The 25,243-nt window shown below is 40.3% G+C and overlaps 1 protein-coding gene across 1 annotated transcript in view; it reads right to left on the bottom strand.

The window, feature by feature from the left end:
• LOC149180969 (reticulon-like protein B21) overlaps positions 1 to 24,982 on the bottom strand; it is a 76,198-nt gene extending 51,216 nt beyond the window's left edge. Inside the window, exon 1 of the mRNA XM_089414044.1 lies at positions 24,718 to 24,982. Coding sequence (XP_089270170.1) covers positions 24,718 to 24,982 — 265 coding nt within the window. The remainder of the gene's footprint in view (positions 1 to 24,717) is intronic.
• Between the last annotated feature and the right edge of the window lie 261 nt (positions 24,983 to 25,243).

The raw sequence follows: 25,243 nt of genomic DNA, 5'->3' as shown, positions 1-25,243 counted from the left end.
CTACCTCACCTCCTTCTTATTCTTCATATTAATTAAGTTCTTTTTATAGGTTTTCTAGAGGCATCTCGATAAACTCAAACTTACCACCTACATCTTCACTAGAGGATTCACTAAAATCTACAAATGTACTACTATCTTCTTGCACGGAGAGACTTCTTTTTTAAAAAAATTATCTTTCTACATTTTATTAAACTTGTTCTTTTCTTTCCCTCTAGATTGATTTTATTCTTTCTTGTAAGGAAATTTGGAATAATAATGCCCCACTCTTCCACAATTGAAACACTTAAATGGGAGTTTTCCTTTGTACTTACCCATACCTTTCTTCAATCTTCTCACAAATTTCAGCTCTTCTTCGTCAGGATCAGTTGTATCTCTAGTATATAAATTTCCTTTTGAAATTCTCATCATGTATGTCGTGAAATAACCAAGTAGTTGATCACTATTTAGAGTCTCAAAGTTGGTAGTCTCTTCTATAGCCAAAACCTAGGATTAAACATTGGAGGTAATGACCTCAGTATTTTTTGGACTATTACACTTATTTTTTATTGTTTCTCCTATACCCACTATAACATTAACAACTTCATCTACTATTAGAAATAACTTAGCAATATTTTCATTTTCATTTTTTTTTATATCTCAAATTGCATTCTATATACTTGTAATTTGGCCATCTTAACTTTGTAACTCCTTCATGAATATTTTGTAGTTTATCTCATATTTATTTAGTTGTTTTACAATGCATCCCCTTAATAAATTTTAATTCACTTAATCCACTAAGAAGTGTATTCATAGATTTTTCATTAGCTTGAAATTTTAGTTTGTCATCTTTGCCTCTACGTTAGCTCTTCACACCCCATCAACACAAAAACACAAATTTTTACTCCAAGAGACATTAAATATGTCTTCATTATCACTTTCTAGAAGGCATAATTTGTGTGAGTCAAAAAAGGGTATTTATTTATTTTTAGCATAATTGATGAGTAGCCGTTTTAATGATTTAGGAGGTATTTTCACTCATTAAACTAATGTTAAAGTAACTTTCTCTAATACCAATTGATAAATGTTTAGAAAATACTAAGATGGGGATGAATAAGAAATTGTATCTTTCATCAATTATTTAGCTAAAATTAATTTCCATTTTAAAATAACTTCTTATGAAATTAATATCTTATGTTTATATTCAATTATTAATATATTTTTTGCAATTATTAGAGAGATAAATTTTCATTGTACATATTCAGAATTCAAGAGTAAACACAAGCGGTACATTCAACAAGAAACACATGCAGACACCAGTTATAAGTGGAATCCCATAAAGGGAGAAAATACAAAATGTTTGGTTCAGAGTGATGTGAAGGAAATATCCTACTCCGCTATTACATCAATTTTTTGTAGGCTCCAACCTACAGGATGCTTCTACCTCAAGGAAGCTCTAACTCCCACAAATTTTCTGCATGCTACAATCCACAGGAGGCTACTATCTCAGTAGGCTACAACCTATTGTTTATCAAGCTACAACTTGAAATGGAACAATAATATCTTAACTAGATTACAAAGTAGATTTGTTGGTTATCTCGTCTTTTTCTTTATTCTGAAATAGATTTATGTCATCTCTTATGTTGCTTAACCTCTCTGTTGCTCTTCTTAAAATTTTCTTCTTTTATGATACTCTTTCCTTCTCTCCTTACCATGTTGTTCACAAACTCTCTCATACAAAATACTCAAGTCACAAAAACTTCTACTGTTAATTCAATAGGGAATTTTCATATACGAAGAGTTATTGACTGTTTGTATTCCATGCAAGAATTTGAATTGGAGAATTGTCACCTGGTCTTATAGAGTTGTTTCCAATTTATCCCTTGATTTCCAAATATGAATTTCAGTTCAAGGGTTTTGTAATATTGACTAAATTTGAACTAATATAAGTCAACAAAAATGACTGCACTATATGGCTTTCAGATGTAAATTCAACATATATATTTAATGAAAATATAGAGTTTTTCGACTATAAAAATTCTTGTTTTGGCTCTCATGTGTTGTTATGTCTTAATTTTCTTCTAAGAATAAAAAAGAAATCAATAATCAATATCATAATCAATTTTTAATCATAAAATCCTTAGCACATCACATCACTTAATCATCCTTTTCTTGCACATTGCTTTGATCAACCTTTGCACATCAATCAATCAACACAATCAACCTTAAGAAGAAAACCACATCATCAACATCAAGCCATGACCATGACCATTTAATATCAATGCCAACGTTGCCAACAACCTGGACTTGAGATTTATTAGAATCGATCAAGACCATGTTTATAGAATGGATTCATGGAAAGTCATTTTTTAACACCTACAACCAAAATGGGTGATGAACAGAAAATTTGGGCATTCGGTAATCTAGATGATGGGTACAGTGTCACTGTTAAAAAATACCTAAACACAATATTCACCACCATGGTGATTTAATTTTGTGGTTCCAACATAAGGCCACAAGGCATTAGCAATTTAAGAACCTAGAGTCGAAGGCATTAGAGTGAAAATCTAAACATTTTTGTATCTTGTAGGCTCAAAGAATGAGTTATGTGATTGAACCAGACACTGAATCCATGCAATGGTAGTCTAAGACATGAAATATTATGATGATTGTCCCATTCTTAGTTTCATAATCACCTCCATAGAACTTGTAGTTTTCCTAGAGATGGTGGCCTACACCATAGTAAGGAAAGTAGATTATGGGTGATGACAAGAATATAGAGGGGAGGTAATTTAAATGATTACTTTAGAAAGGCATAGTTGAATCACTAATAATGGTACTAAAATCATGTTGCATATAAGTATTGTATTCAAGATTTAATCACATCAAAATTGGGAATAAATGCTTATAAAATAATACACGTGTTTTGGTATTTTTGATGAAACATATTTAAATTATATCTAATTATGATAACCTTTAATTTAATACATGACATAAAAAATTACTTATTTTTCTATCAAATATATATATTTTTTAAATTCCTCATTGGATATCTATTGATATAAAAAAAAGTTTACAGTTGATCAAAATTTACATTTCCAATAACACAACATGCTAATGATAAGTCCACTCCTTAAATAACTTAACTATACCTATTGTTAGAAAACTACATTGAGGGGGGTGAATCAATATTTTAAACTACTTAAAATTTTCTTTTCTTATTCATATTTTTGTATGCAACTATTATGAAGTAAACCTGCGTATGTACAAACTGTGATGAAGACAAATAACATATATCCAGTTCACTAACTATTTTAGTTAATTCATCATATGTTTAAATTGAACTAGTATATCAGTACTTCAATAAACATTAATGTATAGTAATAATATAAAAAGTCATCGCACACAATAAACACATGAACACCAAGATTTTTAGGTGGAAACCTAATGTGGGGAAAAACCATCGTTGTTGTCATCTCTGTCTTCTTCCTTTGTTATAAAGAAAAACTTATTACAATAATGGTACTAGTGCAGACTCATACCAGTACGTAGGCACCCACCTGTTGAAGGCTAAAACCTTCTGTCATTTTCCAGTTGATGGGGCCAGCCCACGTGGTCCTGCCGTCAATGCGCTTACTTTGGTGTGTACCAACAAATGAATATAATAATCAAAAAGATTTTGGATATATGTTAATTGATTTTCAATCTGCGCTGAATTGAGTGGGGTTACGGTGATTGTACGTTGGTTGTTTGTCTGGTGGACATCTGTCCCTCCTCGGAATTCTACGAACCCGCCTTGGTATAGGGTTTCACACCTTCGCGCTCATTTGGTTATTCGTTGTTTCTCCCGGTCATTTGCTCTGTGAGCTCTCGGCGACCCCTTGCAGCTTCTGTGGTTTTCTTTGTATTGTTCTGAGGCTTGTCCGCCTGGTTTCCTGAGCTACGTGCTCCTGGTAGCCTTCTCAGCCTCGGTCGTTTGGGACTCGGCCTGGAAATCTTCTGTTCACCCGGCGATTTGTTGAAACCCTGGTAAGGTTTGCGTTATTATGTTCTTCTGCTTGTATGTCGACTGTTACTGTGTGTTTGGAGTCTGCCTTAGTGGGTCTCCGCCTCTGTGCGTCTTTTATCGGTTCGCTGTCTGTGTTTCACGAGTGTTTACAGTTGGTTGATGGCCGTATGATCCTTGGTGACATTTTCTTCAGCGCTGGTTCGATTCCTCCACAAACTCGGCAGGGTTATGGTGGCGTTCTTCGTCGGTTTCTCCGCCAACTCACCTGGTAAGTTCCTGTTCTATGCTGGACACTTGTACTCCTCTTCTACCTGAGTCTAACGTCTTCGGCTCCTTCGTGAGCAAGAGGGTCATTCGAGGTGTAGTTGCGGCTATGGCTTGCCTGTCAGGTAAATAATGCACTGTGTTTTATTCGTTCATTTCCATTTCTAGTTCTCTGTATTCTGTTCCTTGGAGTCTAATCTCGTTCTGTTTGTTTTCTTCACAGGTGGAGCCACTCGAGGGTTTCGGCGCTTGGACTCTCAATTGTCCCGAGAAAAACATGGGTAGCGTCGCTCTGTTCGTTTGTGGTTTTCTTGGCTTGATTATTACGACTTGTAGGGTTGGTCTTTTCTTGCTGGCCTTGAGCCACTGTCTATATTTGGTTCTCTGGTCGTTAGGCACCGTCGTTGGTTATGGAAATGAGTTGGGGTCTTATGGGGTTTGGCTTCTGTTTGCAATTAGTTTTAATCCCCACATCTGTGAACTGGGTTCGGTCTTTTACTTTGAACAAAGTGTAAATGAACAATGAATTTTGGATGACTGTATTTTGTAACTCTATGAATTCAGTGCTGGAATAGATTTGGATTGCATTCGTAAATTCACATACCTGATACGATTATTTAATGTCTGGTTATTTTTGTTTGTGCCGCTTGTAACTGGCGCTGTTACTTCTCGTCCGACTTTGGTTATCTTCTTCTTTTGACTTAGAACCTATAGCAATACATTGACAATCTTCACATGATAAAATATTACCAAATGTTAGACAGTATTGAAGACGCTATAGGAGTGTGTGTCCACAGGAAAAAAAAAACTATATTTCTCTCTCTCTCTTTTTTCTTATACAGTCGAACCTCCTAATGTGCTTTTTCTCTCTTTTTAATAGCATTGTTTACAAACTGTCCTAACTGCTGTTAGTTTATTCAGTTGGTTACATCAGTTATTCCTCATGCGGAACTTTTCATGGTTGTCTAGTACATTTTCTTTTCATGCTTTTACAACAGTAATGTAACTGTCTAGAAACAATGACTCTAACTAATTACTACTGCTCCTAATTAAAATGTATTACATTAATCTTAGGCAACTTTAATGAAAGAAAAGTAAAATAAAAAAAACAAGTTTACTATCCATCCAATGAATTAATTTCTCCGTCCTCTTCAGAAACCATAATAACCCCACTTATGTCTTTGCCCTATCAGCCAGATGCTCCTTCATCAGGCTCCCGGGGTAAAAGAAAATCATGGCTTCGTTCCATGAGTTCCTCCAACGAATAGCGAGCCTTCTATATCTGCGCTGCGTCGAGCCACGAGCTGTCCTCCATTGGATGGTGTCTCCACTTGACGAGATATTGTAGATATTCTTTCCTACGTGTCTTCTTGGCTACTTGGGTATTGAGGATCCTTTCAATCTCATGGGACTGAGCCGAAGGCATATTCTTCTTCCAAGAACTATCTCCAATTTGGGTGTCCCATTCTGGCCGTACCACACTGTCTTCCTCTGCTTGGGCAGTATATGGGAACAGATCTGCCACATTGAAAATAGGTGATATGCCTATATCAGGTGGCAGTTGAATTTCATAGGCGTTGGCTGAAAATTTACGTAAGATCTTGCAGGGACCAATTTTCTTAAATTTTAGTTTATTATACGTGCCCTTAGGAAATCGTTCCTTGCGCAGGTTCGCGAGGACCTCATCTCCAACATTAAAGTGTACTTCTCTTTGCTTTGAATATGCTTTTTGCTTATACTTCTGTATGCTGTCCTGCAATTTTAATTTGACCTGTTCAAGTAGCTCACTCATTGCTTTGGCAAAATCTTCCCCATCTGTGCTTCTCCGCTCCAACTTTCCCAAATCTCACAGTTCATGTATTCCCCGAGGATGCATGTCGTACAAAATCTGGAATGGGCTGTGTCCGGTGCTACGATTGGGCGAATTGTTATAAGCGAATTCTGCCTCAGCGAGAGCACGATCCCATAACCGTGAATTTTCTCTAGTCAAACTTCATAATAAATTCCCCAAGCTCCTATTCACCACTTCCGTTTGTCCATCAGTCTGCGAATGATACGCAAAGCTGAAATTCAATTGCGTGCCCAACTTTTTCCACAGGGTGCGCCAAAAGTGTCCTGTGAATTTTACATCCCTGTCTGAAACAATAGATCTAGGTAGGCCATGTAATCTAACAACCTCCGTGAAAAAAAGGTGAGCTACGTACGTGGCATCGCTAGTTTTCCGGCAAGGAATAAAATGAGCCATTTTTGAAAATCTATCTACCACCACCATCATTGAATCATATCCCCGTTGCATTCTAGGCAGTCCTAAGACAAAGTCAATGCTAACTGAGTCCCATGGCCTACTCGGAACAGGTAGTGGTGTGTAAAGTCCAGTATTCTGACTTTGTCCTTTCGCTAGTTGGCAGACTTTACACCTGTTCACATATATTTGTACGTCCCTGCTCATTTTGGGCCAGTAATAAAAATGTCCGAGTTACTCCAAAGTTTTATTGATGCCAAAATGACCCGCTAGTCCACCACTATGCTTATCCCGTACAATATTTTCCCTCATCGAACAGTCTGGGATACATAACTGTCCACCTCTGAAGAATAATCCTTCCTGCAAATTGTAGTCTAACCATGGACATGCATTCCTCAACACGGGATTTTGGCAGGCTTCAAAAGCTTCTTTGAAATCTGTGTTGGTTTGGTACAAATCCTTCAGATGTTTGAATCCAATCACCTGTATGCTACTTTCTTGTAAGAGCAAAGCTCTTCTGCTCAAGGCATCTGCCACTTTATTGGCTTGCCCACTTATGTGTTTTAACATGAAAGTGAAACTCTCCAAGTATTCTACCCATTTGGCGTGCTTGTGGTTTAATTTGTGTTGCTACATTACATATTGCAACGCTGAATTATCAGAAAATAATACAAACTCATTGCCAGTAGGTAGTGCCTCCAATGTTTTAAAGCTTGGACCACGGCATAAAATTCCTTGTCATATGAGGAGTATTTCTGCCGGCTCTCATTTAATTTCTCACTAAAGAATGCCACCGGTCTGTCTTCCTGACTGAGCACAGTGCCAATAGTTGTCCCACTTGCGTCACACCGAACCTGAAAGAGTTTATTAAAGTCGGACAGCCTCAAGATTGGCCTCTCCGTAATCTTCCGCTTTAAAAGCTGAAAACTGTCTTCTGCCGCCCTGGTCCAACAAAAAGGCTGACTGGCCTTTTTGATGGTGTCTAGCATCGGCGCGCAGATTTCATTGAAATTCCTAATAAATTTCTGATAAAAACTTGCCAGTCTGTGAAAACTGCATACCTCAAATAAGCTCTTCGGCGACGGCCAATTTATGATTACTTTAATCTTTTCTGGGTCCATCTTCAATTCATTTTCTGCAACTACAAACCCCAGATAGACCAGTTTCTTTTGCGGGAAAGTGCATTTCTTTAAGTTTATCAGCAGTTTGTTCTGATGTAACTTCTCTAACACCCTTCGAACATGTTGAAGATGTTCTCCTTTCGTTCTGCTGAAAATCAAGATATCATCAAGATAAACTATCACAAACTTGCCAATAAATTCTTTTAACATCTCATTCATCAATCTCATAAAAGTACTAGGAGCCTTGCTTAATCCAAATGGCATGACTAGCCATTCGTACAGCCCTTCATTGGTCTTGAAAGTTGTCTTCCACTCATCTCCTTCTCTAATCCTAATCTGATGATACCCACTCTTCAGATCAATCTTCGTGAAATAAGCTGCTCCGCAAAGACAATCCATCATGTCATCCATTCTCGGTAAGGGAAATCTGTATCGAATAGTGATTTTATGATAGCTCGTGAATCTGTGCACATCCGCCATTGTCCACCCTTCTTCGGTGCGAGTACTGTTGGTACCGCACAAGGGCTCAAACTTTCTCTGATCAGTCCCTTACCTAGCAACTCTTGCACCTGTTTACGGATTTATTCATTATCTTTTGGGCTCATTCTATATGCTGCCTTATTCAGTAGGCTTGCTCCAAGTATAAAATCGATATGATGGCTAATGCTCCTCTTGGAAGGCAACTTATCTGGTAGATCATCAACTACAATGTCTTTAAATTCTTCCAACAGCTCCTAAATCTCGGTAGGCAATTCTGAATTTTCTGTGTTCAGCAACATCATCTTTGTCCTCCTCACAATCGCATAATTGACCTCGTTTTCCTCAATCTGCTTCACAAACTGTTTTCATCCTATTAACAATGCTTTTGTTCCACTTGATTCTACTGCATCCTCCTCTTTGATGGGTACAAGCGTATGTTTAATCCCATCTTTCACAAATTTGTAACAATTCGTCTTCCCATCGTGTGTCACCTTCTGATCATACTACCACGGTCTCCCTAGCAGTATATGGCATACATCCATTGGCATAATATCGCAGACCACCGTGTCTTGGTATTTGCCAATGTGAAATTCAACCTCGCATTGTTCATCAACTAATAGTTGGTGGCCTTTCTGTAGCCACGACACCTTGTAAGGTGTGGGATGCTTAAGTTGTTTGAATCCCAGCTCTTCCACCATATCGGTGGCAACTAAATTGTCTGTGCTTCCACTGTCTATGATCAATTTACAGCACTTTCCTTGTGATTTGCAAACTGTTCGGAATAGTGCCTTCCGTTGGGTCTGTTCATCCATCTCCTTGGCCGGCTTCAACAATACTTTGTTTAAAACTAAAGCCTCTCCTATTTCTGCCACATTTTCTATCTCTCGAGGCTATGCTTCAGCTTCCTCAGGCTGCACAACAAATGCTCCCCTCTTGTTACAGGGAAAAGTGTCTATATAGAACTGCTCTATCCCACTAAGGTGTGACAGCTGCCTTAGAAACAAACAGAGAAAAACTACTTATGTTTTTCCTTTATGAATTATAGATAGAGAGGAACAGAAAGACCAACCTCTGTCTTGCGCTAATCCCTTGATTTGATCCCTCTCTTCTTTGATAGTCCTCAGCTACCTCCTCCCTGGCACGCCTGGCTTCACAAAGTACCTGTAAGATCACAAAAGCATAGCACTATACAAAGACATGGATCTATAATCATAAACAATCTAGGATCAGATGTAAATTGATGATACAAATGTAACAAGCATCAATGATACAAAAGCATGGAGGAAAACTCAAATAGCTTTTATTGATTAACAAGAAAAGAGCCAAGAGGAGTTACAACTAGTTGTTCCGACCCAGCATCAACCTCCCAGCAAAGAAGCCCCTATTCACCTCAAACAAAGCTTAGATCACCCAACAATCTGATGTTTGTCTCTAGAAACCAATAGCAATTCCTTACAATATGCAAAATTTCAGCCTCTGGATCTTTGGGATGAGGGATCCATATATAGATATCTGTAAGGGGGATGAGTCAGCTTGTGATTTGATTAGTGTCTTCTCTCTGATAGTTCTTGCTTCCACTTGGAGACTGAGGGCCTCTTACTCATCCTTGGTCAAATTCAGTGAGGCAAGTGTTACAGGAGAAGATTCTGGAAGCTTCCATTGCCTCTCCACCTCACGGAATGACACTGCCATTTGTCATTTCTCACCCATTGCACCCCACAGAAGGGATTTTTGAAATGCAATGCACCCTCACAGTGTATTTAGGTGAGATGCAACGCACTTAGCCAGTGGAGCAGCTGCAATGATCCTGTTTTGACCAATTCTGAGTAGTTTCTCATGGAGAACTTCTGGGAGAAGCTGTAATTTGATGACCTTGTTCCTTTAGGGGTTAGAACAACACATTTAGGGACTTAGGAGCCCTTGGTTTATGGACATTTCATGCTTGGGGTTATAGGGCACAAAAATGTCTATAACAGTTGCCCCCTAAAGTATGAGGCCGTTAACCTTTTGGTGTCGGGTGGAATGCTTTATTATGAGGATCCGAAGTTCTTTGAATGCTGGGAGGAGACCTGTAATAAGATACAATACAATACATTATCTTCATAATATTTTCATGATCTAGCTGAGGCGGGCATTCCCATGCTCAGCTTTATAAATTCATTTTCATGTACATAGGACAGACAATCGTCTGAGTGTAGACTGATGATTCTGATAGAGCCATCATCCTTTTGAGTGGATGATTATCTGTGCGGCAATGATGTACATTTAATGTCTTTATTTCCCTGAATATATATCGCAGCCCAGATGGATGAAACTAGATCTGGGGTCTTCAATCTCGTCCAATCTTCACTCGAAGTACAAGTCGATCCATGTGAGAAATGTTCTGAAGTCGAACATGGAAAGGCATCGCTTGATTACAAGTCAATGATGTAAAATGTTAACAAGCGCGAGAGGAATCACCGATAATGATAATGATCCTCAAGGTACTGCAGTACAATTCACGTGGTGCGAATAAAGGACTTGGCATCAAACACCACACAAAATCTTTCGGTCGAAGGCCATTGATGTAAACCTGTCGCCGGAAGTGAGAAACTTTCCATTGAGGCATGCAAGCTTCAAAGTACTGAGTGGGGTGTTCCTAGATCAACTTCTTGGATAATGAGCTGATGTCGATAAGAAGTGATCCGTCACAGGAGGGCCTTAATGAATCCCACATCAATGACACAGAACGGGGCAAATGATTTTAATGGAGGTGAAAACGATCTGGTGATATAAGGTTCAGGGTGGCGGTCATGAAAGAATGGAGTATAATGTATGGTAGTGGGTGAGACATAGGTGAATTCTCTGAATGACTTCTCTTAAACATATCGGCGACACTGATGTGATGGATTGGTAGCATTAACCCCAAATGTGGATGGCATGCTGTGACCATGGTGATGTGACCGGTGAATGAAACAACCCAACCCGACTCGGACACGGAGCGAAAGTGTCATGTTCAAGAGCGACTTGCTACCAACAAAGTTTCTTTGAGTTTTCTTCCCAATTTTTCCCCAGTCATTGCTGACCAGTACCTCTTTATTTTTGTCAAGCTTGAGGAGGATAACATATGCTTGTTCTATAATTTGCCCTTCAGGCAAACCCATCGCTATGTTTTAACGAGCCTAGCGATAGTGAAATGCGTTCTCGTCTATAGACAAGTTTGTCGCTATTAATCTTTTTAATGAGTTTAATGACAAAGATAACTCGGTCCTTTTCAATTTTAGAGAGTCTGAAAAGGAACATAAAGGTAACTCCAAAATTCCTTTTTCGTCATCTAATCCCTTAAGTCCGAAAAAGTATAAAACAATACAGAAGGGATGAATTTTTGATATTGTTAACGAGCCGAACAAAACAAGCGCTCGATCTTTTTGTGTAATAATCCCTCAGGTCCAAAAAGATTAAAATCTAGAGGAGGGATAGAACTTCCTGTCCCTTTAATGAGATGGAGAGGCCAATGGCTCGACAATCCTTTCATATTTTACGAGTCAGTTGAAAAGAGCTTAAAGGAGACTCGTCTTTTGAGGAACGAGTGATAAAACGAGTAGCAGTAGATTCCAGGTAAGGTTTGGAATTTTCCAATCACAGCAGTGTCACAAGGATGGCTAGTGAAATCACTCTTCGCAGCTGTTCCTCAAAATGGATAAACAATCAAATGGAGGTGAATGATCGGCCAATGAAAAAGTGGAAGTGACGGTGCAAACACGACCAAGGCTTTAACGACTGAAGTACTACATTCACAATGGTTATTTACCGGGGAATAGTTCATTTTTTAACGAGCTTAAACGCGGGGGGAAACATTTTCTCATGTCTTAGGTTTATTTTTTAACGAGCTTGAACTATGTGCTAAAACTGCTCAATTGAATGGTCCCTTTTTTATTTGACCATAAATAGCTCTGTTCTTTCAAAGATTGTACTGCATCTTCAACTGCTTCATCAAACTAGTCAGAAATGAACAATATATGTTTGAAAACGAGTTAGAACACTAATATTTTACTTTGAACTACGTAAAAAGTAATGAAAAAAGCGTTTTTACCTCTCATTTTACCATTTCATTTGAACTTTGGTTTGTTGGAGCTTTGGAGGTGCTTTTCCTCCTTGATTTTCATCAGCTAATTTCGGGAGATTCTATGGACGATTCTCGGCGCAGTCTGGACCAGGTAGGAGCTAAACCTGAGCTCTTTCATTTCATGGTTTCCATTTTGCATTTTGAGCTTGATTCCTAGCTTTTCTGAGCCCCTGGGGTTTGAAGAACTCGTTCTGCCTTCAACGCACCCTCTGTGTATCGAAAGGTGCATTGAATGTTGACCTGTCTAAAGGCGATCTGACATTCAATGCACCTAGAACACTGTTGCAGATGCATTGGGCGCAGAAAAGGAATTTAATGCACAATTTTTGATGGAAATTTTGCCTGTTTCTTACCAAAATCAGGATCTAACTCTTCTTTTGTTTGCTTTTCAGAGATCTTTGGAGTAAGATTACCATTACACGGCGAGAACGTGAGCATGAAGAGGAGGACATGCTTTCCCTACATGATCCGGTTACAGTGAACGCACTGCGGAACTGTGGCTTGCTGAAGTTCTTTCGCATTTCTAGCATGAGACAGCAGATCAACTTACTACAATATTTGCTTGATGCTTGGGATCCTACCAACCAGGTTTTCCAGATGAGGGGAAAATCTATCCCCTTGACTGTAGTAGACATCTATTTCTTGACTGGCTTGTCGAGGCGGCGTGCCCCCATCTCTTTATCAGGTTCGGCCCGAGGAGGCGACTCTGTGAGAGATTATGTTCGCCGGTACTGCAGAGAAGGATCTCAGCCGAGTAAAGACGGCAAGATCATCATTCGTGATGTCACTGACAGGTCCCTGAAGACTATTCTGTTTACTTTTGGTAGGATGGCCGGTGGTGCAGCTCTTCATGTAGCCAACCGATCTTATATGCAGTATGCCTTGGAATGCCTCCAACAGAAGGTGTTCAACTGGTGCGACGCAGTACTTCTTGTGATGAAAGAACAGTTGACCAAGATAAAGAGCGGGAGGTTGAAGAACTTTGGGTATGGTTCTATTTTAACCGCCTTTGCCTTGGAGAAGATACCACTGATGTAGCCGCAGTATATTGCACTCGATTTACTTTCACCTACTAAACCACGCATGCAGAGATGGGTTGACCATATGTCTAAGCATGCTGGTCAGTCTCAGATTTCATTTTCTGATACCTTCTTCAGGTGGTTTGATCATCAGGAGATGATTTATTCCGAGTATCCATATGCTGGCATGGACTTCCAGGGTGATCCAGATTTAGTACTGCTGGATGGCGAACAGTGGGGCGCCATTGGTAAAATCTTTGACCATATTTTTGTTTATCGTTTTTCATTTATAATGTCCTTGTGCTTTATTCTATCAAGACTTTAATCAAACTCATGTGTACATGCAGATGTTGGTCTTGTTCGTCTAGTAGTTCGCCTGAGAGTACCAGCTGCTGCCCCAGCAGGACAGGCCGTCAGAAGGGCTATCCTTCGCGACCTCGATGTGGCCGAGACTCTCACAGCATTACAGGAGTAGGTTGAGGGCCTCACTCTTGGTATTCTAGATGTGAGGACTGACGAGCTCCCTTTGAGCTTACAGCGGCATACTACTGGTGTACCCAGACGATGGACTCATCTCTTACGCATGATCGCACAGGCTGTGACTTGCTATCACGAGCATCACTAGACTAGGGTGCCCCCTAGCATTTTGAGTTTTTGGGTCATTTGACCGATTTTGTCTTGGTTACAGAACATTATGAGTAAACCATAAACAGTTATATATATTTTTGATTTTCAGAGTTTTACTTTGGTTAAGTTACATGATCCAAATGCAAACATTGATGGTATGTTTTCTTTTTATAAATGTTTCAAATGTCTATCTAACACATAATTTGCTAATGATTCAGTTAATGTGTTTAAGTTTCTGGAAATATGTTGATATTGAATAAAATCAAATTGTCTTTCCAAAATCTTAACCCTTAGTAACATGCGATAAATAGCTGGGTTTCGGATGGAATATATACCATTGAGTTGTAGTATTACGAGCTGTGAGTCTAGCCTGACAATTAGTCGGCGTATACCATGTGTGATGGCATCAGAGAGAAGTTCTATCAACACGCTATATTCAGCGATATTATTTGTTGATCGACCAATACATACCCCTCTGAAACTTACTAACTCACCGCTCGGATCAAAAATGGCCCAAGCTGTGGAAGATAAGTTCCGCGAACTACGAATAGCTCCGTCGGCATATCCAACACATGACTCCAATAGGTTTGACATCTGCAATAAATGTAAAAAGTGGATTACTTGACCAAAATAAACACTTTAGCGAAAACAAAAACATAACAAAAGCATACACGTTACCATTACGCATAGTAACGCTTGAGGTACAACCCATTACAAGGTTGCGCCAGTGGAATTCTGTCATAATCCATTAACTTGTAGTCTCCTTTTGCTAACACTCGTTTAACAATATAGGGGCCCATCCATAAAGACTTAAATTTACCTGCTCCCAATTTATCGGATTCTTGGTCGTAAAGCAAGACCAAGTCACCTTCTGAGAAGACACGGGATTTGACATTTTTGTCGAACTGCGCCTTGACTCATTTCTTATGGGCTTCGTTAGCCAAAGTGGCATCACGACGGGTTTCATCCAATTGGATTAATTCCAAGAAACGAGCTTCTTCTTCTGATGTTCCGGGGAGGAGATCAATTGTGAGTTTGAGAGACGAGATTTCACACTGGATTGGTAAGACTGCTTCCAGGCCGTATACCAGTTGGAAAGGTGTAAACCCAATTGCATTCCTTACCGATGTTCGGTAAGCCCACAAAGCTGAGTACAGGATTAGGTGCCATTTTCTCTTGTGAACTCCAATCATCCTTTACAGCATGCGCTTTAGGACCTTGTTGATTGCTTCAGCTTGTCTGTTGGCTTGCGGATAATATGGAGTAGAGCTGTCGTGAGACAACCCTATTTTGGCAGCTAATTCAACCATCATGTGATTGCGAAAATGCAATCCATGATCTGTGACTATAGTCTGTGGTACGCCGAATCTAGCGACTACATGATTGAAAAAGAAGAGGGCAGTTGTTTCACCAGTATTATCTAATGTAGGCATCACCTCGGCCCATTTGGTAAAATAGTCAACTGCGACTATGATATACCCATGCCCCCCGGTCGAGGTGGGGTTACATGTCATGAAATCGATGCCCCATTTGGCGAATGGCCCAAAAACAACTATTGGCTGCAGAGGTGCGGGTGGTCTTCTGGTTTTGCTATCGGAAATTTGACAAGCATGGCAACATCTGACTACGGTTATGCAATCTTTGAACATTGTTGGCCAGAAGTATCCTGCTCGTAAGATTTTTTGCGCTGTAGCATATCCAGACTGATGCCCCCCACACGCGCTTGAATGAAAATCATTCAAGACTTTTCGGCCTCCTCATGGGTGAGGCACCTTCTCAGAACTGTATCGATACCACGACGGTAAAGTGTCTCACCGACGATCATGTAGTCTTTTGCTTGGTATCGAATACGTTTTTGTTCAGAGTGTGAGGTGTTTGGCCTGTATTTTTGGGTTTGGAGATAAATTATTATATCCCCATACCACTCATTGCTTGAAGATATCAGAAACAAACTTTCATCCATAATTGTTTCTTCGGACGTTTCATCGTTGGACGACGATGGGAGATCGCACAATAATTCTGCGAAGACTAGAGCTTTCTTTGATTTGGATTTTACAAATTCTAGATCGAACTCTTGTAGGATTGCTATCCATTTTGAATATTTGCCTCCCAGCAACTATCGCGACAATATATAAGTCATGGGGTTGCAATCTGACAGAATGGTAGTTTTCCGAAAGAGGACATAGTGTCAAAATCTCTGTATCGCTTGAACAGTTGCGAGTGCTAGCTTTTCAACTTAAGAATATTTGCTTTCTGTATCATTTAAGTTTTTACTTAAATAATATATGGGATGTTCTATTCCATCGAATTCTTGAACTAAAACCATTGCGATGGTTGTATCCGCTGCAGCCAGATACAGGTTAAAATATTTTTGATAATTAGGAGCGTACATTAATGATGCTTTCACTAGTGATTCTTTTAAAGCATCAAAGGAAGCTTGCACAACCTGATCCCAAACAAAGGGAACTTCCTTTTTCAAAATACGTGTATAACCTTTAGCAAGTTCGGCGTAATTTGGAATGAACCTCCTTAGAAAGTTCGCTTTCCCTTGGAGTTTCTGAATCTGAAGCAAATTCGAAGGTGGACGCAAATTTATGATTGCCTGGACCTTACATGGGTCGAGACGAATCCCGTCCTTCGAGACTACAAAGCCAAGCAAACGACCAGAACTGACGCAAAATACACATTTGTGTGGATTGAGTCGTATCTTGTAGTGTCGGCAATGTAGAAATATTTCTCTTAAATGTTGTGGGTGATCAGTCCGCTTTCGCGAATGAGCCGAAAGGTCGTCGAGGTATGGTTGAACGATGTTTTTGATGCCATGGAAGGCATAATTCATTGCCCTCCGAAACGTCGCCCCTGCATTCTTTAAACCAAAGGGTAATTTTCGATATGCGAACATGCCCCATGGACAAATAAATGCAGTCTTTGACTGGTCCTGTGGGCGGATATTTATTTGATTATACCTAGAGAATCCATCCATGAATGAAAGGATTTCGCATCTGGCGCATTCATCAATTATCTGGTTGATGAAGGGTGTAGGGTAGTTGTCTTTTGGACAAGCTTGATGTACATCCCTATAATCGACGCACACTCTAATCGTCCCTTGTTTTTTTTCATAACAGGGGCAATATTCGATACCCAATCGGTTAGAGGAACGGGGTAGATGAAACCAGCATGGAGACGTTTTTCAACTTCTGCCTTAATGGCAGTGGCTTTCTTGGGGTGCACCTGCCTTAGCCGTTGTCGTACTGGTTTGACATCTGGATACATCTTAATTTCATGTTCAACGATACTCGAGTCGATGCTTGGCATTTCACTGTATGACCAAGCAAAGACATCTCTGAATTCGTGAAAAAGAGCATTGTATATCTCCAGTTCTGAAGGAGAACAACATTTGCCAACATAAATATTCTCTACAACATCTGTTTTGGTCGAGATATTTATGGCGATAGTCTCTTCAATGTTGGACAAGTTTCGCTTTGAATCCACCGTGTTTACAGTATTTGATAGGAAATCAAAGACTGAAGGATGATAAAGGTCATCTTGAGCATCTTCTTCACAATCCGAAAGAAGGGAACGATGGTGGGAATCATTCCATGGTGCCCCTTCAATTACCATTCAGTGGAAAATTCCTTCGTTGGTGACATGCACTCGCGACCAAGGATCTGAAGGGGTACCATATTCTTTAGACCTATCTATCCAAACACTTGATGAGCGTTGATTTGGGTTTGCCTCCCATGATAGAACATTGATTGCTACAATATTTTTGTTGGGCTTGGGGATAAAACCACTGCATGATCCATGTCGATATCTTTTTGTGAGATCTTTTTAGAAGATATCATATTACAGGTTCCTACCGATGCTACTTCCGCCAGGTTGATTGGAGGTGGAAGGGCGAAAGTTCCCATTAGTATAGGATCTTTTAGTAGGCCTACTCCGATATTTTGAAGCGAATGGGGGCTTCCATGGATCATGGGAATGCTTCCTGTAACTTGAGAACCATTGGGGAGGAGGTTTTGTTGATCGACGCTTGTAATCTCTCCTTGAAAGGGAAATACAATCTTCCTAAAATAGGTCGACACAACAGCCGCCATAGCATATATCCATGGTCTTCCTAGTAGGTTGTTGTAATCAAGATTCCCATCGATGACTTCAACATCTATTTCTACCGTTTTCCCTCCTAGTTCAACTTTCAAGTTACTTAGGATACCATATGGGGTATATGTCCTTCCGTCGAATGCTTTTAATGTCGTTGAAGATCGCGACAAGGTTGGAGATCCTAAAGTTTTCCAGCAACTCATCGACATAATGCATGTAGATGCTCCCTCATTGATAATTGTTTGATGAACACTTTTGTTGAGGGCTTTCACTTGAACAAGGAAAGCTAGTTGAGCTGGTAATTTAGGATCGTATCCTTTATGGTCGAAGGATACAAGATTGGAATCCTTTGGGTCTACGCCACCAATGGCTGATAATAAAGCCTACCTTTGGGATGGGCAATTCTGTAGTACTTCAAGAGTCGACATAGAGGATAGTGATTGGGCCAAATCTTCCACTATATTATAATGTTATGCCGCTGTAGCAGGGGGATTAAACGTCGACTTTTGTACTACTCCCTTTTGCGGCTTTATTGTCAATTCAGGAATGATGGGTGGCGCAATTTCTGTCGAAGTTGTTGTCGAACTACTAGGTTGATCTTTATCCTTGTTGTTCGACAGCTGTGGATTCCCATAATATTTGTTCCTTGTCGATGTCAAAGCATCATTTAGCTGTTTTGAAACCGATAACATTAGCACTTGAGATGGGGAAGCATTTCCACTTTCAACCAGATTTGTTCCTGGATTTGGAAACGGATCAGTTAACACTGCGGAGGTTTTTGAATTCTTGAACAATTTTTTAAGCTCAGCTCTGTGTGGACAATCTGCGGTCCGATGGTCCTCATCGCATATCATGCATGGAAATTTTAGTTTCCTATCTCGAGGAGGGTTTGAAGAAGATTTCTCAGGTGATTGATTCCTCCTATTTCTTCTTCTTCCCTTTGCCTTTCTTCTTGCTTCCTGGTTGTTTGGTTTCTTTGCCTTTATCTGTCGATACAACATTTACTTCTGAAGCAAGAAGTTCATCTTTTTCATTTTGACTTGAAATCTTACGGGCCTTTTTGGATATAGCCTTTGTCAATTTCGTGTCTGTTGTGCCAATCACACCATCGTCGGCATGAGAGTCATTGTTCGATTTAGGAGGAGGAGGAATTGAGAATTCTGGACTAGGTGCGTCAGGTATTTTATCATGGAGCGTGCCAGACTGAGTGTAAATCAAGTCCAAATATTGCGCATGAGCGATAACTTGCTCTTCTATTACAACTCCCCCCTTTGCCACATCTTTCGTGATGGAAGGTAGTAATGACTTGATAAACCATTCAGCTAAGAGCTGATTGGGGACATACGTTTTTACCATTCTACGACGACGTTGCCATTCATGTATATGATCAGATATGTGAGTGGTCGTTGTCTGTTTGAAGTTGGTAAGAAGTTCTGTTCCCGTTTCGTACCTTATTGGTAACTAAAAATGGGTTAAAAAGGTTGTGGCTAAGGTGCTGAAGTTGTCGAACGAAGCTCTAAGCAATTCGATGTACCATTTTGCCGCCGGACCCATTAACGTCCTCTGAAAGAGGCGAAGTCTTAACGAATCATCATTTAGGGTGTTTGATGAACACCATAGATGAAAGGTCATCATGTGATTCGATGGATCTTCACTCGGATTTCGATTAAATTTAGGAATATCTGAAGGAAGTTTATGCGGAATCGCTGGCCACCAAGGGGCATAAGCGATTGGATCATTTGTTAAACGGTTTAAATCAGGTAACTCCAAAGTTTCCACAAAGGGTAACTGTTGATTCAGGTTAGGTGAAGCATACCCAGGATAAGATGGGATTGCCTGAGCAGTTGGTCTTTGCATATCGGCATAATGCATTTGATGCTGGTATGTTTGGTAAGGTTGGTGGGCATGACCATTGTAAAATGGTTGATTTTGACCGTTTTGAATGTACGGTTGTCCACTATTAGCAAAGATTTGTTGCTCAGAACCTTGGTATACTTGTTGGAATTACGGTTGTTGGTATTGCACCAGCCATGGTTGTGAAGCCATGTGCTGTTGCCCGATACTAACAGTTTGACCAAGATGAGGGGTAATTGTACCTGTCTGAACCTGTGTTGTTCCACCGGTCGGCGATTGTGGTTGAGTCGCAGGGTCAAGGGGTTGTTGCATTACAACCTAAGAAACCTGAGGTTGGCATACAATAGGTAGCGCTTGAACTTGCGACACCGTCACAATAGCTGGCGTAGTTGGGATATTTGACATAGGTAAGCAATGTTGCATCGAGTATACAACTCTTGGTTGTTGAGGTAGTATTGGTACCCAACCGCTTGAGGTAATTCCAGTATAACCTGAATGTTGTTGTGAACTCCCGTATGGAAATCCTCCCAGAGGGGATAATGAAAGGGTATACTGCCCCCCATACGGTGGTAATCCAGAACTCAAGGGAATTGTTTGCCCTTGGGGACCGGACTGCCCAAATTGACCTCCAAATGGATCAATTTGTTGAGACTCAACATAAGAGTTTCCGGATGTTATTCTGGATGAACAAACAGGAACCGACCATACTGTCGAAATGGCCCCTGAGTGGGATCCTTCTAGCGGTTGAGAGCTAGTCGAGACAGATGGTATACCGGCGAACATTGTCGGAGTGATAGCAGGGAGTTCTGCCATCGCTGTGTCAGACGACACAGTCCTAGATGTTGATGGTTGTTTAGAGATTTGTAGTCTATCCAAAATATTACCTAGCGATTCTACAAGAGCTTCCGCTGGTGGTAGACTAACTTTTGACGAAGAAGGATATAAAGTGATCCCGACTCCAAATTGCGACAGAGTACTTGTTGGAGGATCTTCTATAATTTCGTCTATGGCAATCAAACCAGGTGGAAGGGGAAGACCGTTATGTCCGTAGAATATTTTTGGTGCCAAAGAAGGTATGGAATCGACAGCGACAAATGTTTGAAGAGCAAGACTCTCCGAACCAGTCGAAAGTGGAACTTGTTTGGTAACACAAGTGTTTACTCTCAGACTAGGATCAATATTACTGTCCTTTTGTGGCTGTTGAACTTCTTCTGTAGAGGCAGGGATTCCAGAAATGTTTGGAGTAACTGGAGTCTATGATGTCGTTGGAACACTTGTTCTAACTTTAATAGGATATTTCGAACTTGTTAAACGAGTTCGCTTTGTCCGTACTGGCTTCGATTCTGGAGACAAAGACGGTCGACTCATAAGCCTCCGTGAACGACGGGGTTTCAATTGACTTTCTTCCACAATTGTGGATTACTTGATCAACTAAAATAAGGGGGAAGTATGTTTACGAATTAAATGAATTTTAGACGCTTTGACACAAATTGTTTTTTCAGTTTTTAAGAGTCAAGAAAAAACAAAAGATGACTCTAGTCTCCTTCGATTTTTAATGAGCCTGAAGTGACAAGTGCTCAGATGGACCTTTTCCATTAAGGAGTCTGAAAAGGAACGAAAGGGACTGCTCTGGAAATATAGGTAGAGGGAGTACCAAACCAATTGCAAAACTGCAGAATATTTTTTACGATATGGCAGTCAATCTTCCCGAATGCTGTGTTCAGTGCATTGTGATCGATAGGGCGGCAGACACGGCTTCCTATGGATAAAGGATTTAAGCCTATTGGGGTCTCCCAAAATATACTCGACGGTATGTGGGAGCACAAGTCCGTACTGGCACTTATCGCCTCAAAGTGGAGGAATCACCCAACCATCAGTGATAACAATAGTTACCAGGCTTTACGACGCCGGAATACATCTCTAGCCTAGACTTCTAGATGTTGTGCGTTAAGTTCCAAAGCGTTGTTAGATTCATTGAATTTATTTTAAGTTGATCTTGTTTATGAAGTTTGCCTTTCGGGTTCACCACGAGATGTAGACGTAATTCCTAAAATGCAATCTAAGATGATAAACAAACTTTTTATCTTCTTTATGCAATGAAAATCCTAGCTACTAGGGAAAAGAAAGACAGAATCTTTTCACAAAGAGCAAAGAGCACACTCTAAATGCACTTTCCTAAATCAAGCCAATCAGACTGTATATATGAAAATGCACATGCATGTATTTGTTTTTCGACTTTCTTAGTATATGGATGCTAAAAAGAAAGCTGATGCACAAATCTAAATTTCTTTTCAAGCGAAAAATATAAACAAGTTTCTTTTTGAAATCAAAAATGGAGACGATCACAACACCTTACGATTTTGAAATGAATACTCGTTCTTGACACTAGAAAATTACAAATTCAGACCAAAAGCAACGGTAACAGGATAATTGGCCATCAACAGCAATCAAACTCTTTCCTAGGACTGAAATTTACACTTGCGAAAGTTTCAAATCAAAGGGCGACAATACGATTATGCTACTTTTACAAAGGAGAACTGTAAACGACTCAACAAACACACAAAAACATCTACAGTTCTTTTGTACAAAGGAGGCAGAATAACAGTAAGGAAAAGGGGTTTCAAACAGACATATACTGATCACAGGCAGCAAGATTCAGGAATAGAACTGAAAGAATGATCCACAGAAACCACAACTGCACAGAGCTAGTCTGATCAGCGCACCTGTAACACAGAGAATCTGAAATGCAACATAGCTTGTCCACTTGGGAAGTGCGCTGAAATTCAAAATCTCTGAACAGTACCTGCGCTGGGCCAGAAACAAGACTCTGTTCGGTTTTTGGGTCACAGTTTGCAGTTCAGTTCTTGGTTTTTGGCCGAGTAAAAAGCAATCAGTAATGCAACAATCAGGGGTAGATCTAAGGAGGATCTAAGAGATATCACAAGGGCAATCAGATAGTTTGTGAATCAGTTGTTTAAATCATAAACAGATCCAATAGATGGATTGAAGTAGCAGTTGTCTACTTTGCATTTGTTATGGCAAATGAAGTTCGAATGCTACTTGTAAGTTTATGAAACAAACAACAAAGAATGATAAACAAACAAACTAATTATCTCACCAGTATGGTCGCCATTTTGTTACAGGGAAAAGTGTCTATAAAGAACTGCTCTATCCCACTAAGGTGTGATAGCTACCATAGAAACAAATAGAGAAAAACTACTTATGTTTTTCCTTTATGAATTATAGATAGAGAGGAACAGAAAGACCAACCCCTGTCTTGCGCTAATCCCTTGATTCGATCCCTCTCTTCTTTGATAGTCCTCAGCTACCTACTCCCCGGCACGCCCAGCTTCACAAAGTACCTGTAAGATCACAGAAGCATAGCACTATACAAAGACATGGATCTATAGTCATAGAAAATCTAGGATCAGATGTAAATTGACCATACAAATGTAACAAGCATCAATGATACAAAAGCATGGAGGAAAACTCAAATAGCTTTTATTGATAAACAAGAAAAGAGCCAGGAGGAGTTACAACCAGTTGTTCCGACCCAGCATCAACCTCCCAGCAAAGAAGCCCCTCTTCACCTCAAAAAAAGCTTAGATCACACAACAATCTGATGTTTGTCTCTAGAAACCAACAGCAATTCCTTACAATATGCAAAATTCCAGCCTCTGGATCTCTGGGATGAGGGATCCATATATAGATATCTGTAAGGGGGATGAGTCAGCTTGTGATTTGATTAGTGTCTTCTCTCTGATAGTTCTTGCTTCCAATTGGAGACTGAGGGCCTCTTACTCATCCTTGGTCGAATTCAGTGAGGCAAGTGTCACAGGAGAAGATTTTGAAAGCTTCCATTGCCTCTCCACCTCGCGGAATGACACTGCCATTTGTCAGTTCTCGCCCATCGCACCCCATAGAAGGGATTTTTGAAATGCAACGCACTGTCACAGTGTATTTAGGTGAGATGAAATGCACTTAGCCAGTGGAGCAGCTGCAATGATCCTGTTTTAACCAATTCTGAGTAGTTTCTCATGGAGAACTTCTGGGAGAAGCTGTAATCTGATGACCTTATTCCTTTAGGGATTAGAACAACACTTTTAGGGACTTAGGAGCCCTTGGTTTATGGACATTTCATGCTTGGGGTTATAGGGCACAAAAATGTCTATAACACCTCTGGCCAGCGTGCTCACCTTCCGGGCATTTGAAGGATCTGTGCCCCCACTTATGGCACCTGTAGCACTGGACATTAGTCCCCCTTCCATGACCATTTCCTCTTCCCCGCTGATATGGCTGACCTCCTCTGGTGCTATCCCCCTTCTCTGTTGTCCCTGAAGCTCTGGAACTGTTGCCTTCTTCGCTGTTAGTGGCAGTTCTCCCTCTGCCGTAGGACTGTCCTCATCCTCTGCCATTTCCTCGCCCTCTCCTATTATTATGTTTCCTGTTAATTTTTTCTTCAGCCTTTACAACACTCTGAAAGGCCTCTTCTATATTTCGTGGAGAGAGAATACTGATCTCATCTAGTATTTCCAGTCTCAAGCCATTCACGTATCTCGCTGTTTTTTCTGGAGTATCATCAGTATAACCAGCCCGCAAATTTACACGATAAAACTCCTCTGTGTATTCCTTCACGGTCATACCTTTCTGCCTTAAATTCTGCACTCGTCGATAAAGTTCGACCTGATAGTCTTTAGGCAAAAATCTGCCCTTCAGTTTTGCCACCATCCTTGGCCACTTTCTTATTGGTAGCTTGTTCATTCGTCTCTTGTCCGCTTGGACACTATCCCACCATAAAGCGGTGTGTCCTTTTAACTTAGTCGCAGCAAATCTAACTCTTTTGTCCTCACTGATCTCTTCATTTTCAAAATACTTATCTAACTCACTTACCCAATCCAGCAAGACATCTGCGGACAGACTGCCATCATAGTTAGGGATCTCAGGTTTGGGTTTGCTGCTAGCTAACGGTATCGAACTCAATAGTCTTAACTCCGGGGCTTCTTCCTCTGATTCGTCTGTAGCAGTTGTTGACTCTTCTTCACTATCATCCCCAAGTTTTGGGTCTCTTCTCCTACCTGCCTCTACCGCTTCTAAGCGAGCAGTAAGGATTCTCAACTGTTCCCTCAAGCCCTCATCTGCTACTCTGCATGCACCTCTTCCACGTCCTCGTCTTTGAACTTCCATCTCCCTCTATTTCCTTCAAATTCTTCTCTGATACCACTTGATGGGGCTAGCCCACGTGGTCCCGCCATCAATGCGCTTACTTTGGTGTGTACCAACAAATGAATATAATAATCAAAAAGATTTTGGATATATGTTATTTGATTTTCAATCTACATTGAATTGAGTGGGGCTACGGTGATTGTATGCTGGTTGTTTGTCTGGTGGACATCTGTCCCTCCTCAGAATTCTAGGAACCTGCCTTGGTATAGGGTTTCACACCTT

This window comes from Pinus tabuliformis, chromosome 3_2, assembly GCF_031772625.1.
Source record: "Pinus tabuliformis cultivar Carrire ecotype Pingquan chromosome 3_2, CPIR1, whole genome shotgun sequence".
Taxonomy (NCBI): Eukaryota; Viridiplantae; Streptophyta; class Pinopsida; order Pinales; family Pinaceae; genus Pinus; species Pinus tabuliformis.
This window is presented reverse-complemented; position numbering and strand designations above follow the sequence as displayed.